Source organism: Salvelinus namaycush, chromosome 13 (assembly GCF_016432855.1).
Source record: "Salvelinus namaycush isolate Seneca chromosome 13, SaNama_1.0, whole genome shotgun sequence".
NCBI lineage: Eukaryota > Metazoa > Chordata > Actinopteri > Salmoniformes > Salmonidae > Salvelinus > Salvelinus namaycush.
Genome location: NC_052319.1, coordinates 11,753,526 through 11,768,552, shown reverse-complemented (window position 1 = coordinate 11,768,552; position 15,027 = coordinate 11,753,526). Strand labels below are relative to the sequence as shown.

The following is a 15,027-nucleotide window of genomic DNA, read 5'->3' as shown; positions in this document are numbered from 1 at the left end:
CAGTCGTTCAAATTCTTTCTAGCTAACCAAATGACACCTGCATCTCTAGCTGTGTACAGCCACCAAAAAACGATATCAGGGGAAAACATCAGTCAATCACCTGCTCCTCCAATAACATGACATCCTCCTAGCAGATAGCTAGTTATCTACTGTAGCTAACGTTAGGCTCTGTGTCTTTAGCTTGCTACATAAATAGATACGCTAACCTATTTGCCACGTTATGACTGACTTGTGATCATTGCCCTTGTTAGTTTGATTGTATTGACATTCCCAGAGTTAGTTACATTCGTCCATTTTTGTCCTAAAAATGTAATTATGTAAACTGAAACAGTGGATCCCGAATGGAGGCAGCAAACAATGTACCAGGCCAGCTGTGATTTACAACCTAATAACAATATTTTTTGGACTACCAAGAAATGTATTGGTGAATTATATTAATAATGCATTAAACTGCATCCATCTATTCTGCCAACAATGCCTTAGTGTACGTGTCACGTCTGCTCCAGCTCCCCCCCTCCGGCGTACGATGTTGCCAGAGTACTAACCACCGGCCCTGGGATTCATCATTACGCACACCTGGCACTCATCATTACGCACAGCTGTTAATCATTATGATTCACACCTGGACTCCATTACCTTCATCCTTTCCTCCCATTTATATGTCACTTTATTTGTCACACTCTATGTTCACTCACCAGTTGGTATTGCTCCTGTGTATTGGCGGTCTGCCTTATGTTAGTGGCGTGTTCTTGGTTTTATTAAAGCGTTGCACCTGCTTCCGACTCACCGCCCCATCATTACAGAATACCAACTCAAAATTTGGAATGGAAGCAGCAGGACAACCGGACATCTCCCAGACGATCGATGAACAAGGTTACCTTCATCAACACCATGATCAGCTGGCTCAACTGGGGACGGCCATGGAAGATGTTCTCCGCAGTCTACAATGTCTCAACAGCAGAGGATATTCTAGAGCCAGTCTACCCAACGAGTCAGCACACCAACCCATCGAGCATCTCAGGTCAGCGATGCCCGTCAATCCCTCCCTGGAGAAATATGACGGGACACCATCCAAATGCCGTGGCTTCCTCCTTCAGTGCTCCCTCTATTTCGCACATCAGATAGGAGCCCCCACCACCGAGAGATCTAAGGTTGCCACGGTTATTTCTCTGCGGACTAGGCGGGCATTGGAATGGGCTACGGCCAGCTGGGTGAGAGGATTAGTTTGAGTCTTATGAGGGGTTCATGGCTCTGTTTAAATGTATTTTTGATCATCCCTCGGAGGGCAGAGGGGGGTCAGCGTCTGCTTCAGCTCCAGCAGGATGCACTTACTTTCCGGACAGTAGCAGCTTCCAGTGTCAGGGGCTGTCTACCCTTTGTCAGGGGCTGAGACCCAGGCCATGGAGGACTACAATTAAGAGGCGCTCCAACAGTGGAAGACGGCATTCAGCACAATGTCTGGTCACTACGAGTACTTGGTTATGCCCTTTGGTTTAGCCAATGCTCCGTCAGTGTTCCAGGCATTTGTCAACGAGGCGTTCAGGGACACGGTCGGACGTCAGGTGACTGTTTACATCGATGACATCCTGATCTTCTCGACCAACCTGGAAGATCACATCACTCACGTTCTAGCAGTCCTGGAACGCCTCTTGGCTAACCCCCCGTTCGTCAAGGCAGAGAAGTGCCAATTCCACCAGAGGGCTGTCTCCTGCTTGGGCTACCAAATCAGCCCGCAGGGAGTGAGGATGTAGGGCAAGAAGATAGATGCGGTAAGGTCATGGCCAGTCCCAACCACCAAGGGGTTACAATGGTTTTTGGGGTTTGCCAACTTTTACCGCCGATTCATCAGGAACTTCAGTGCCGTCACCGCCCCTCTCACCTCCCTCCTCAAGGTTGGATTGGCCTCCAGCAGCTGACCTGGCCTTTTGTCTCCTCAAGGGGCGTTTCACCTCCGCCCCCTTACTGAAACACAGATCCCATGATACCTTTTGTGTTTGAGGTAGACGCATCGGAGTTGGGTGTGAGGGCAGATTTGTCACAAAGACAGGGGGACCCATTACAATTGTTTCCTTGTGCTTTCTTCTCCAAGAAACTGTTCCCCGCAGAGAAGAATTACGACGTCAGCCATCGGGAGCTCTTGGTGGTGAAGTTGGCACTAGAGGAGTGGAGACACTGGCTGGAGGGCGCCAAGGAACCATTCGTCATCCTCACCGACCATCGGAACCTTACATACGGACAGAGAGGAGAATTGAATCCGCACCAAGCCAGGTGGGCCCTCTTCTTCACCAGGTTCGACTTCACGGTGACCTATTTCCCAGGTTCTAAGAACCTCATGGCCGAAGCCCTGTCCCGTATCTACAATTCGGAGAGGGTCCTGTCCAGAAGGCAACCATAATCCCATCCTCCCGAGTCGTGGGTCCAGTGGTTTGGGATGTAGATGTGTACATTCTCCAGGCTCTAGAGAGGGAGCCCGCACCCAGAAATTGTCCTCCCATGCGCATCTACGTTCCCACAGGGATAAGGGATCGGCTGCTGACCTGGGCACACAGCTGTTGTCGCTGGATATCCAGGTATTTCTCGCACCATCCATTCCCTCACTGAGAAATACTGGTGGCCCACCTTGGTGCAGGATGTTATGTCAACTCCTGTTCCGTGTGTGCTCAAACCAAGTCCCCCCGGAATGCTCCAGCAGGGAAGCTCCTGCCGCTTCCCGTGCCTCAGTGACCTTGGCTTCCCGTCCATTGTCAGCAGGAACAGGCAGACCGTCACCGCAGTGAGACCCCTGTGTTCAATCCTGGGGATTGCGTCTGGCTCTCTACCAGGAACCCCCCACTCTGCCTGCCCTGCAAGAAACTGAGCCCCCAGTTTGTGGGGCCGTTCAAGGTTCTCCGGAAGGGGCACACAGGATACAATTACCCAGTCACTACCGTATCTCACCCTCTTAAAATGTCTCCCTTCTCAGGCCGGTGGTTCCTGGTCCCCTAGCTGATGCTGTCGCCCACACCTCCTGGACATCGAGGGGGGCCCGGCATACGCTGTCAGATCCCTACTGGACTCCTGACGTCGTGGGGGTCGGCTCCAGTATCTGGTGGACTGGGCGAGGTATGGCCCAGAGGAGCGGTGTTGGGTTCCGGTGGAGGACATTCTGGACCCCAACATCATCCATGATTTCCACCTTTGCCAACCGGACCAACCCGCTCCTCGGGGTCGTCCCCCTGGTCGACGTCGTCCTGCGGCTGGAGCCGCACGTCAGAGGGGAGGGGGTACTGTCACGTCTGCTCCTCCCCTCTGGCGTACGACGTCGCCAGAGTACTAACCCCCGGTCCTGGGATTCATCATTACGCGCACCTGTTACTCATTATGATTCACACCTGGACTCCATTACCTTCATAATTTCCTCTCCTTTATGTTACTCTCCCATGTTCACTCACCAATTGGTATTGTTCTTGTGTATCGGTGTTCTGCCTTATGTTAGTGTCGTGTTCTTGGTTTTATTAAAATGTTTCACCTGCACCTGCTTCTGACTCACCACCCTATCATTACAATACGTCATGGAATGTTGAGTCAAATAGAACCAATTTTTAAAACCTCTTAAAGTCGGTTTTGTAGGAAGAAAAATGGGAATTTGATGTTTTTGACTGATATGATTGTCTTTTAAATATCTGCAATGTAGTTAAAATGCTGTCATTTCCACTTTAAGGGTGCCAATAATTATGGACCCCACTGCACATTAGAACCACTGGCAGTGTTATCAATTACGGACCCTCTAAAAATAATGAATGGCAGCCAGGGTCATATTAATTGTCAGGTAAATAAATGATCTCCCTAAAGAGGACGATTGTGTAAGTGTAGCCATTGCTGATGAGAGAGCAAGCAGCAACCTCCCTAGGTATCGTTCATTGTGTTACCTTCCTCCCACCCAGACTTCAATAAAGCAGGATTTATCTGCCGGCTGCTTGTATCACAGCTCCGTGTTAATTTGTCCTTGACCGGAGAGTCATTACATTGAAAGTCGCCAAGATTAAGAGTCTTTGAATTATACTGTTGAGAGGAGTGCAGAGAAAGCTCATTACTGTTAAAATAGTGAATTTGACTCTTTTTCCAGCCTTTTTTAAAGCAGAGGTGTAAGCTAACTTTGGTAATACATCTGTCGGACTGAAGTATATTTTAATGCAGCTGTGTGATATTAATATACTGTAAATTAGTGCACACTTTGCATATAAATAAAATACAGTAAATACATTGAGTATACCAAACACTAGGAACACCTTTATAATATTGAGTGGCACCCCACCTCTACAAGGTGTCGAAAGCGTTCCACAGGGATACTGGCCCATGTTGACTCCAATACTTCCCACAGTTGTATCAAGTTGGTTGGATGTCATTGGGTGGTGGACCATTCTTGATACACATGGGAAACGGTTGAGCATAAAAACCCAGCAGCATTGCAGTTCTTGACACAAACCGTTGCGCCTGGCACCTACTACCATACCTCGTTCAAAGGCACATATTTTGTCTTCCCCATCCCATGTGTCAATTGTCTCAAGGCTTAAAAATCCTTCTTTAACCTGTCTCCTCCCCTTCATCTACACTGATTGAAGTGGATTTAACAAGTGACATCAATAAGGGACCATAGCTTTCACCTGGATTCACCTGGTCAGTCTATGTCATGGAAAGAGAAGGTGTTCGTAATGTTTTTTACACTCAGTATTTATTTGGTAAAAGGTGGAACATATTTCACAATGTCTGATCATGTCTCTAGGAGTGCTTGTTAAATATGCACCGTATGTTTTGTCTCTTTAGACCACCACTCTGATTGGCCTGTTAAAGACAGCCCGACTGCTGCGATTGGTGCGTGTGGCCAGGAAACTGGATCGTTACTCTGAGTATGGAGCTGCTGTGCTAATGCTACTCATGTGCATCTTTGCACTTATTGCTCACTGGCTAGCCTGCATATGGTACGCCATTGGCAATGTGGAGAAGCCTTACCTGGAGCACAAGATTGGTTGGCTCGACAATCTGGGGGTCTCCATTGGCAAGAGGTATAACTACAGTGACCCTAGTTCTGGGCCCTCCATCAAGGACAAATATGTCACAGCACTTTACTTCACGTTCAGCAGTCTAACCAGCGTGGGCTTTGGGAATGTCTCCCCAAATACCAACTCAGAAAAGATCTTCTCCATCTGTGTCATGCTGATCGGCTGTGAGTCTGAACTATTCATTGTGTAACTTTTGTCCTTAAATTGACGAGATTGATTGTACAAATCAATGCATATTATGAAAACACTAAATCATTGTGACTTACCCCTGCCTTTATATATGTCTGTGTTGTTCAGCCCTCATGTATGCCAGCATCTTCGGTAACGTCTCAGCCATCATCCAGCGGCTGTACTCTGGCACGGCCAGGTACCACACCCAGATGCTGCGGGTTCGAGAGTTCATCCGCTTCCACCAGATCCCCAACCCGCTAAAGCAGAGACTGGAGGAGTACTTCCAGCACTCCTGGACCTACACCAACGGCATCGACATGAACACGGTAAACAACAGAACCTCAAATCAGCACACCAACATAGTTCAATCCTCTTTCTTGCCAATGTGATCCTCATGCAAAATGCTTAAAAAAAACGTTTTATTTTGTATTTCTGCTTTTCGATTGGAATAACATCTACGCTGGTAAGAACAGGAGGTACATATTATGTGAAAGTATGAACTGTAACCATTTCCATTTTCGCTTAATTGCTTGACATTTTTGTTTGGCTTTCAAAACATATTATAATATTTGGCTCTCAAAACATCTCGTTAATAGCCCATCATGTGTAGACAAATCAGCAACACCATAGTCATCGTCATTGTCATCATCACCACTTTTCTTTTCAGTTTTTGAGTGAAGTGTTTTAGTTTCCATACCATCTCCTGTGTTCTGTGTGCCAACACCGCGCTTCCACATGCATGCCGGATTCTAATTACAAGAGTGCTTTGCGCTGAGGCTAAGGGCCTATGTCACAGGTTGGCTTGCATGTGGCTGCATGAGCTTGCTAAAAGGATATAGTAGTGTTTTCTTCTTTTGAAATCAAATACAATTTTATTCGTCACATGCTTCGTAAACAACAGCTGTAGACGAAGAGTGAAATGCTTACTTATGGTCCTTTCCCAACAAAGCAGAGTAAGAAAATAGAGAAATAATATAAAAGTAAAACACATAATAATAAATACACAATGACTAACGTTATCTTGGCGATATACATGGGGTACCAGTACCGAGTCGATGTGCAGGGGTACGAGGTAATTGAGGTAGATATGTACATATACTGTAATAAAGTGACAGTAGCAGCAGCGTTATGTGATGAGTCAAAAATGTTTGTGCAAAAAGGGTCAATGCAGATAGTCCGGGTAAATATTTGGTTAATTATTTAACTAACTACACTGCATGACCAAAAGTCATGGTGCTCGTCGAACATCTCGTTCCAAAATCGAATCAAATCAAATTCTATTTGTCATATGTGCCGAGTACAACAGGTGTAGTAGACCTTACAGTCAAATGCTTACTTACAACCCTTAACCAACAATGTAGTTTAAAAAAAAGAATTATAGAAATATAAGAGGCAACAATAAAATAACAGTAGCAAGGCTATATGAAGGGGGTTCCGGTACAGAGTACAGAGTCAATGTGTTAATATGGAGTTGGTCCCCCCTTTGCTGCTATAACAGTCTCCACTCTTCTGGGAAGGCTTTCCACTAGATGTTGGAACATTGCTGCAGGGATTAGGGATCCCTACAGGCTGTCTCATTGTTTTGGGTGATCAAGCCTACCACTGTTGTGTCATCGGCAAACTTGATGATGGTGTAGGAGTCGTGCCCGGCCACCAAGCACGTACCCTTGAGGGGCCCTGTGTTGAGGCTCAGCGTGGCAGATGTGTTGTTGCCCACTCTCACCACCTGGGGGGGATCCTGTCAGGAAGTCCAGGATCCAGTTGCAGAGGGGCGTTCAGTCCTAGGGTCCTTAGCTTAGGGATGAGCTTGGAGGGAACTATGGTGTTGAACGCTGAGATGTACAGGTATTTAATGAACACCGTTCTCACATAGGTGTTCCTCTTGTCCAGGTGGGAAAGGGCAGTGTGGAGGGAAATAGAGGGTCGTGACATGACTATCATTAATGTAATGACTGCTATTAATCAAATAATTACCTACTACGTTTAATTATTACTATATTAAATTAAATTAATGAAATTAACTCATTAGGAATTTGGGGCACCACGGGAACAGTTGTTTACCGAATTACTATCTCCTGACTTAAACTCTAAAGATGATATAAATATCTCTTACATCAATAAGAGTCAATTATTAATTATTACCTCATCAGTCTCATTCTTGGTATCTGCACGAACCCTAACCTAAGTATTGAATCAGCGATACATAAATTGGCTTAATTATTTATTTACTAACTAAATCATCACACAGAATACGTAAACACACACAGCATAGGTTATTGATTGCATACATAATACAATGAAAACAGGTCCCTAGTGGACTAGCAAAAGCATGACCGTTTTGTTACGCAATGGAAAGAGAGGGGTATGTACATATATGTATATGTACATATATGTACATACATTTGGAAACAACACTCACCATAACCAGAATATTTAGCACCCTAACAACCGCTCATTCGGATTAGAAATGCAATATATGTTTACGAGTGGATTATATTTCCCTGTCGAAACCACTCGATCCGTCTATGGGAAGTGGTTCGATGTAAGTCTCTGGTTGTCCACAAGAGGTCACAATGTCCTTCTTAGTTGTAGGCTTTTTCTGTCTTGGAGTGTTCATTAGAATAGATACCTCAGGTGGTGAGAGGGATCTGTTCTTCCCTCTCATCTTTGGTCAAATGTCCTAGACTACTTTACATACACAGATGCAGACTGTGAATGTTTGGTCTAGTCTTTAACTTCTTCACTCGTTAAGAGTTTCAGAGGGTCTTACCATTTTCAGCCGTGTAGCCACCGCTTCACGCTGTATGGTCTTGTAGTTTTAAACCATTTCAACGTGTGGGCCACTACCTCACGTTCTCTGGTCTAATATAAATTTCATTAGTGAGTCCTTTTAAGCACTCTGGTCTTGGAGGGTGTTCCGTCATGTTGACACGAACTCTGAGCTCAATTGTGCCCAGTCAGTAGCCATGCCCAAGTTTGCATGAAACACAATTCTCATTTAGAAGGCTAAAATCACATTGCTATCTTTCACAACAGTATTCTCATATTTTTTTTATCATATCATTTTTACAACATTTAGATGTAAACCTGATATATACAGTGTGAAAGCTCTTAAAGTTATAACGTCTTTCTAATCCTTTTTATGACATCACAAAATAGACATTAATTTTCCATATTCCATCTCTCATTATTCCCAACATTCGGATGTTGAAATATATTGTCCCAGTGTCCTTTGTTTTATGTTGTAGTTTTGGGCGGCAAACTCTTTTTAAGACACAAAGACATTCCAATCACCCAAACTAGAAACCAAAAGGAGTCGGTCTGCTGCATTACAATTTACGATCGACGTGAGGTGTCATAAAACCCCCACATCAATCCCTCCCCCCTCTCTGAGGGAGAGAGAGATCTGTAGAGCTGATCCAGCTGTAGCCGGATCTTTGGATCCTCACAGGAGAGTCATGACAAGAGATTGTGTCATCTGTGGATCTGTTGGGGCGGTATGCAAATTGGAGTGGGTCCAGGGTGTCTGGTATAATGGTGTTGATGTGAAACATGACCAGCCTTTCAAAGCATTTCATGGCTACAGATGTGAGTTCTACGGAGCGATAGTCATTTAGACATGTTACCTTGGCGTTCTTGGGAACAGGGACTATGGGGGTCTGCTTGAAACATGTAGGTATTACAGACTGGATCAGTGAGAGGTTGAAAATGTCTGTGAAGACACTTGGCAGCAGGTCAGCGCATGCTCCAAGTACCAATCCTGGTAATCTGTTTAAAATGTCTTACTTACATTGGCTATGGAGAGTGTGATCATCCAGAATAGCTGGTTCTCTCATACATGGTTCAGTGCTGCTTCCCTCAAAGCGAGCATAGTAAGCATAGGCATTTAGCTCGTCTAGTAGGCTTGCGTCACTGGGCAGCTCACGGCTGGGTTTCCCTTTGTACTCTGTGATAGTTTGCAAGCCTTGCCACATCCAATGCGCATCAGAGCCGGTGTAGTAGGATTCAATCTTAGTCCTGTATTGATGCTTTGCCTGTTTGATGGTTTGTCGGAGGGCGTAGCATGATTTCTTATAAGAGTCTGGATTAGTGTCCCGCTCCTTGAAAGCGGCAGCTCTAGCCTTTAGCTAAGTGCGGACGTTGCCTGTAATCCATGGCTTCTGGTTGTGATATGTACGTACAGTCACTTTGGGGACGACTTCGCCGAAGCACTTATTAATTACGCCGGTGACTGATCTTGTAAACTCCTCAATGCCATCGGATGAATCCTGGAACATATTCCAGTCTGTGCTAGTGAAACAGTCTGGTAGCTTAGCATCCGCTTCATCGGACCACTTCCGTATTGAGCGCGTCACTGGTACTTCCTGTTTATAAAAACGTACAGTATCTTTCATTGTGAAAAAAGGTCTGAACAACCTGTGTGAGTGTATACAGTAGTTACATTTGCATCACTTTACATCACTGAAACACTTAATTATCATAGTAATTTACATGTGGGCCAACAGAGGAATAGTTTAACCTAGGTTCATTCCCACTTATTGTAAAGGTAAGTATATCCTTTTATTGTTTTTGTCACTACAGGTAGCCTACTTTAAATTCCAGGAGATGAAAACACTTTTGAGATACCGTAACCATTTGAGAAGGGTGATCATAACTATGAAAACAAATATATAAAACCCAATTGGCTGACTCAAGAGGTGATCCACGTTGGCTGCATCCTATAATTGTTAAATTTCTCCACACATACTGTAGGTGTTAAAAGGATTCCCTGAGTGTCTTCAGGCAGATATCTGCCTCCACCTCAACCAGGATCTGTTGGAGAGCTGCAAGGCCTTCCATGGAGCTACCAAGGGCTGCCTGAGAGCCCTGGCCATGCGCTTCCAGACCACCCACGCCCCCCCAGGGGACACCCTGGTCCACTCTGGAGACGTCCTCACCGCACTTTACTTCCTGTCTCGGGGCTCCATAGAGATCTTGAAGGATGACATTGTGGTGGCCATTCTGGGTAAATGCAGTTGAACTATAAATAGAAATTGGTGTTTTTTTTCCTGGTCAGATCATATTTGTTTTATTTTTAAATTTAACTAGGCAAGTCAGTTAAGAAAAATAATCTTATTTACAATGACAGCCTATCAGGGAACAGTGGGTTAACAGCCTTGTTCAGGGGCAGAACAACATATTTTTACCTTGTCAGTTCAGGGATTCGATCCAGCAACCTTTCGGTTACTGGCCCTATGCTCTAACCACTAGGCTACCTGCCACCATATGGTCAGGAAAAATTCCTGGCACAAATTATATACTAGTCGTTAATGGAAAATTCCACCCAAAAACAATATTTTTGTATTTGTTTAATTAGTTTCATTGTCCGTTGTTGATATAGTGCCAAAATGTTTTGCATGTGAGCAATCAAGTTTTCAACTTTCAAAATACAGAAATACAGACGGTAAGATACATTTAGCATCACAGCGGGTATATTGCATTTAGCATCACATGATGCAAAACGCAGCATCATATGATACAAAATGCATCATACCGGCTGTATTTCTGTATTTTGAACATTTTTGAAACATAATTGCTCACATGCAAAACATTTTGGGACTATATCAACAACGGACAATGAAAAAAACTCCAAAAGATAGTTTTTGGGTGGAGTTTTCCTTTTAAGGCTAAGAGTTTTTCATGACCATGTGATCTGAGCAGTAAAAACTCCAGGCTCTATAAATGCTGATTGGAAAACATGCTAACGCTTAGTGGTAGCTTTTTGAGGCATGACAAGACACATTGCTACTTACTGTACTGTCAGGGCAGTATTGAAAGAACCCAACCAAGTGGAGAACTGTGGTTGGTGAGGCAGTCTTATAACAATGGTTTCAGGAGCACTTACTCTGGCATGAGCATTAATATTAAAATTCCTTTCATCTGTGTTTATACAATTAAAGCTGTCATTTTTTTTGCATGTTTGCTGGACGGGTTGATTTGAATTATTGATTCGAATGATTCCGTCCTAGACCATGTAGGGTTTTCGTGCTCGTATGATATTTGCAGATATGTTGCGCTAGATGTCAGCTCAGGCAGGGATACATAGTGCCACCTCCCAAAGGAAAGATGGGTGGTTTTTCAACCACTGATAGACTGCAGCAGACCTCTTGTTCAAATCCAACAACTGACTGGAACAGTCTAGGCTACCCGGAATCTTAACATTCTCCTCGTAAGCTTAGACACCTGAATGCATTTTATACCAGTTGTCTTACCTGGTTATGATTTTACTTCTCACATTTAGACAAGAACCGTGACTAGAGAAGTTAGATAGGCGTCCATTCCTAAGGTCCTGTCTGTTAAGGCATTAGGACTGTTCATCATACATGATGGAGGCTCTGACATTTCTATTAAGTGGCTCTGTGTGAGACTGTTTGGCAACTTCGAAGAGCACAGTGTAATGCTAGTTTAATAGCTACAAAAGTGAAGGAACACAAAACATAGGCATATAGGTAGGCTTAAAGGGGTAGTTCACACAAATTACAAAATTACATAATGGTTTTCCTGAGTGGCCAGAAAAATCTTAACATGCTCTCAGCAGAGCGTTTTAAGATTTGCAGCTATTAAAAGAGCAGCGACAGCCATTTCTCTGTGCTCTTTGAAGTTGCAAAACAGTCTCACACGGAACCACTTAATGGACATGTCAGAGCCGCCATCCTGTCTGATGAACAGTCCTAATGCCTTAACAGACAGGACCTTAGGAATAGAAGCTTACCTAACTTCAGAAAGAAAAGGCTGCATAGAAATATATTTAACCAATCCCCCTTGCATGAACACATAACCTAACAGGTGGAGGCTGGGTTGGTGATGGGAGCAAGAAGCCAGGGCAGAGTAGCGGTAGCAGCATGCAGCAGCAGGTTGAGAGAGCAGACCCGTAAAGCTTAAATACCCACCCAATAAGGTAGGAGTGATTAATACTAGCCTCTAATTGGTACCATCTCAGCTGATGGGTCAGCTGAGGCGGGGCACTCGGGTTTCCTTTCTGAACTGGCTCTGCTTAATTTCAGAAAGAAAACTCCACATTGAAATATGTTTAACCATTTATTCAGCAATGACTAACGCAAGATTTCGCGATATAGACTCTCCTTCAGGGTAACTCAATGCCGGAGCAAAGCATGCATTATAAAATATAGCCTACGGGCAGTGAGTGCGGTAAACTATACCAATCCCCCAAAACTGCAGAACTTTACGCCAGACGCTTATGTGTAGCTATGGCAGAAGCACCGTTGAAATAATATCATCGAATGACCCCCTAAAGCAATCCTATCATGCAAATTAATCTTAAGTAGAATGTTAATCATATGTGCATACTGAGCGACGTATAACTCCAATGTATCTCTTGTGACGTATTGCCGCGTACCCTCGCTTGAGGCAAGATAAGTGTCATCTTGGCACATGTGACCATCTGCCTACCTGCCACGCAGCAGTTTGAACCCAGCCGCCCTAAAGAAGCACCGCCAGGTGCCAACACTGAACTATATGAGTAGCCTAATCTATGGCTTACATGAAATATCTACTACAATACATCCTAAGTAATAAGCACCCAGCCAACCACCTGTGCTAATATCCACTGAACTTTATTAGGATAACCACCAAAGCAATGCTATTGACTGTGGGCCGAACACCGACATAGCAAACTATATAAGACATGGAAATCGCAGATGAACTTTTGGCATCCAAAATCTCCTTGGCGTTTTAATCTAATGTAGCGTTCATAGGAATCACAGGATCACGCCCCATGATCTTCAGTGTGGACACAGGGACAGAGAGAAGTCTCTGCATATCAGGAGATAGCCCGCAGCGTTTGCAGGGGAGATGTAAACCAGTATCTCGTCGTGATGTAAACCAGTATCTCGTCATTGGTTTGCCAGCATCGGTGATGAATAATTGATCGCCCAGCGTGGCTAGTGGTCGCTACTGCAGGTAGCGTAACATGGAATAAAGGACAGAAAGCAGTGTTAGTTTGAGTAGTGATAAATGGCATGCCTTTACCCTTCCTATTCGTTTGGGAAGGTGAGTGTCCATAATTAAATCGGAAAATCGTGAGTTCATGCAATGATTAAAGAAACATTAGTGCAAAGTGTATTCCCCAACCGTAAAACAATCCTGTAGAAAGCCATAAGACGACCTCATATCATTGTATGAACCTTAAACACCCTTCCATTAACGTAAATCCATTGAGGCTGATAGGTAACCTTTCGCATTGCCTGAAGATTGCTCTTTTGAAGCCCATGAGGCGGAAAGAGCTGTCATCTTGGTGTATGAGGATATTCTTCTTATGCACGGGCTGACAATCATGATCATATAGCAATACTGCAACAACTCAGGTAGGTTTCACAATCTCAGAATACATCAATTTTAACATCGTAGTAGCAGAGGATCAGAGTGAAGCCAGGATCAATTGAGAAACAGTAGCAGCGCCGATTCAGAATTGGGCGCCAATAGCTCAGAGCGAGCACTCAGCTCTGACGAAGGAACCAGAGCCATGATGAGTTCCTGTATCTTGTCACTGGTTACCAGCATCAATGTTGAACAGAGGTTTTCCAGGTGCTGCCCGTGCTCAGCATGCAGGCAGCACAACATGAAAGAGAGGACAAAGTAGTCTTAGTTCTGGTGATGACGACAATGTTCCAAATGTGACAGTCCATAATGCCAACAGAACTTTCGAAATCAATTAAAGGGAAGGAACACTTTGTGTATTCAAACCTCTGGGAAAGTGTAATGTAAACCCAACACTGTTGCCTTAACGTGAACTCAAACTTGTGCTACTGAGAGAGAGGAGAGATACTGTACTCTGATATACGTTTGTTGCTTTTCCTAAGGCCATGAAGAGTAGGCCGACAGATGGATTCTTGAGCAGACGGCACGCTGAAGGGTCCTGACACCCAAATTGAACTGAATCCCTGCTATTGGAGCATGATAAGGCTAATTTGCCGTACTGAAATTGTAATAGAAAAGGCATACGTGTTTATATAACAGAAGACATTGTACAGAGAGAAGACCATACAGTAGACTGCTGCAGAGAGCCACAGCTCAGCCATGACATAACATCACATGGCATAAAACATACAGTACAATTAACACACACCCAAAACCGCAACTAATATTAGCTAAGTATCCACTTTGTCTAAATAGCCTAATGTCCTACTGAAATTGCTCAGCAGTAGCTTATGCATCTGCAGCATGCACAGTCTGCACAGTGAGAGTGACCTGATAATGAAAACCTAGACCTAAAAATAGTCTACTTGAACTAAAGGCTAATGTCTAACGGTATATGCTGGTAAGCCATGAGAGAAGAATAAATGATGACCTGACAACGAAAGAAATAGACCCAATATAGTTAATTCGGAAAGTATTCAGACCCCTTCACTTTTTCCAAATTTTGTTACGTTACAGCCTTATTCTAAAATGTATTAAATCGTTTTTTCCCCTCATCAATCTTCACACAATAGCCCATAATGACAAAGCAAAAATAGTTTTTAAAATAAAAATAAAAAATAAATCACATTTACATAAGAATTTAGACCCTTTACTCTGTACTTTGTTAAAGCACCTTTGGCAGTGATTACAATCTCAAGTCTTCTTGGGTATGATGCTACAAGCTTGGCACAGCTGTATTTGGGGGGGTCTCCCATTCTTCTCTGCAGATCCACTCAAGCTCTGTCAGGTTGGATGGGGAGCGTTGCTGCACAGCTATTTTCAGGTCTCTCCAGAGATGTTAGATCGGGTTCAAGTATGGGCTCTGACTGGGCCACTCAAGGACATTCAGAGACTTGACCTG

The 15,027-nt window shown here is 44.1% G+C and overlaps 1 protein-coding gene across 1 annotated transcript in view; it reads left to right on the top strand.

Annotated features, from left to right (window-relative positions):
• The window catches only part of LOC120057764 (potassium voltage-gated channel subfamily H member 7-like), a 107,048-nt gene that overhangs the window by 52,932 nt on the left and 39,089 nt on the right, over positions 1 to 15,027 (top strand). Inside the window, exons 8-10 of the mRNA XM_039006236.1 lie at positions 4,804 to 5,203; positions 5,337 to 5,536; positions 9,963 to 10,215. Coding sequence (XP_038862164.1) covers positions 4,804 to 5,203; positions 5,337 to 5,536; positions 9,963 to 10,215 — 853 coding nt within the window. The remainder of the gene's footprint in view (positions 1 to 4,803; positions 5,204 to 5,336; positions 5,537 to 9,962; positions 10,216 to 15,027) is intronic.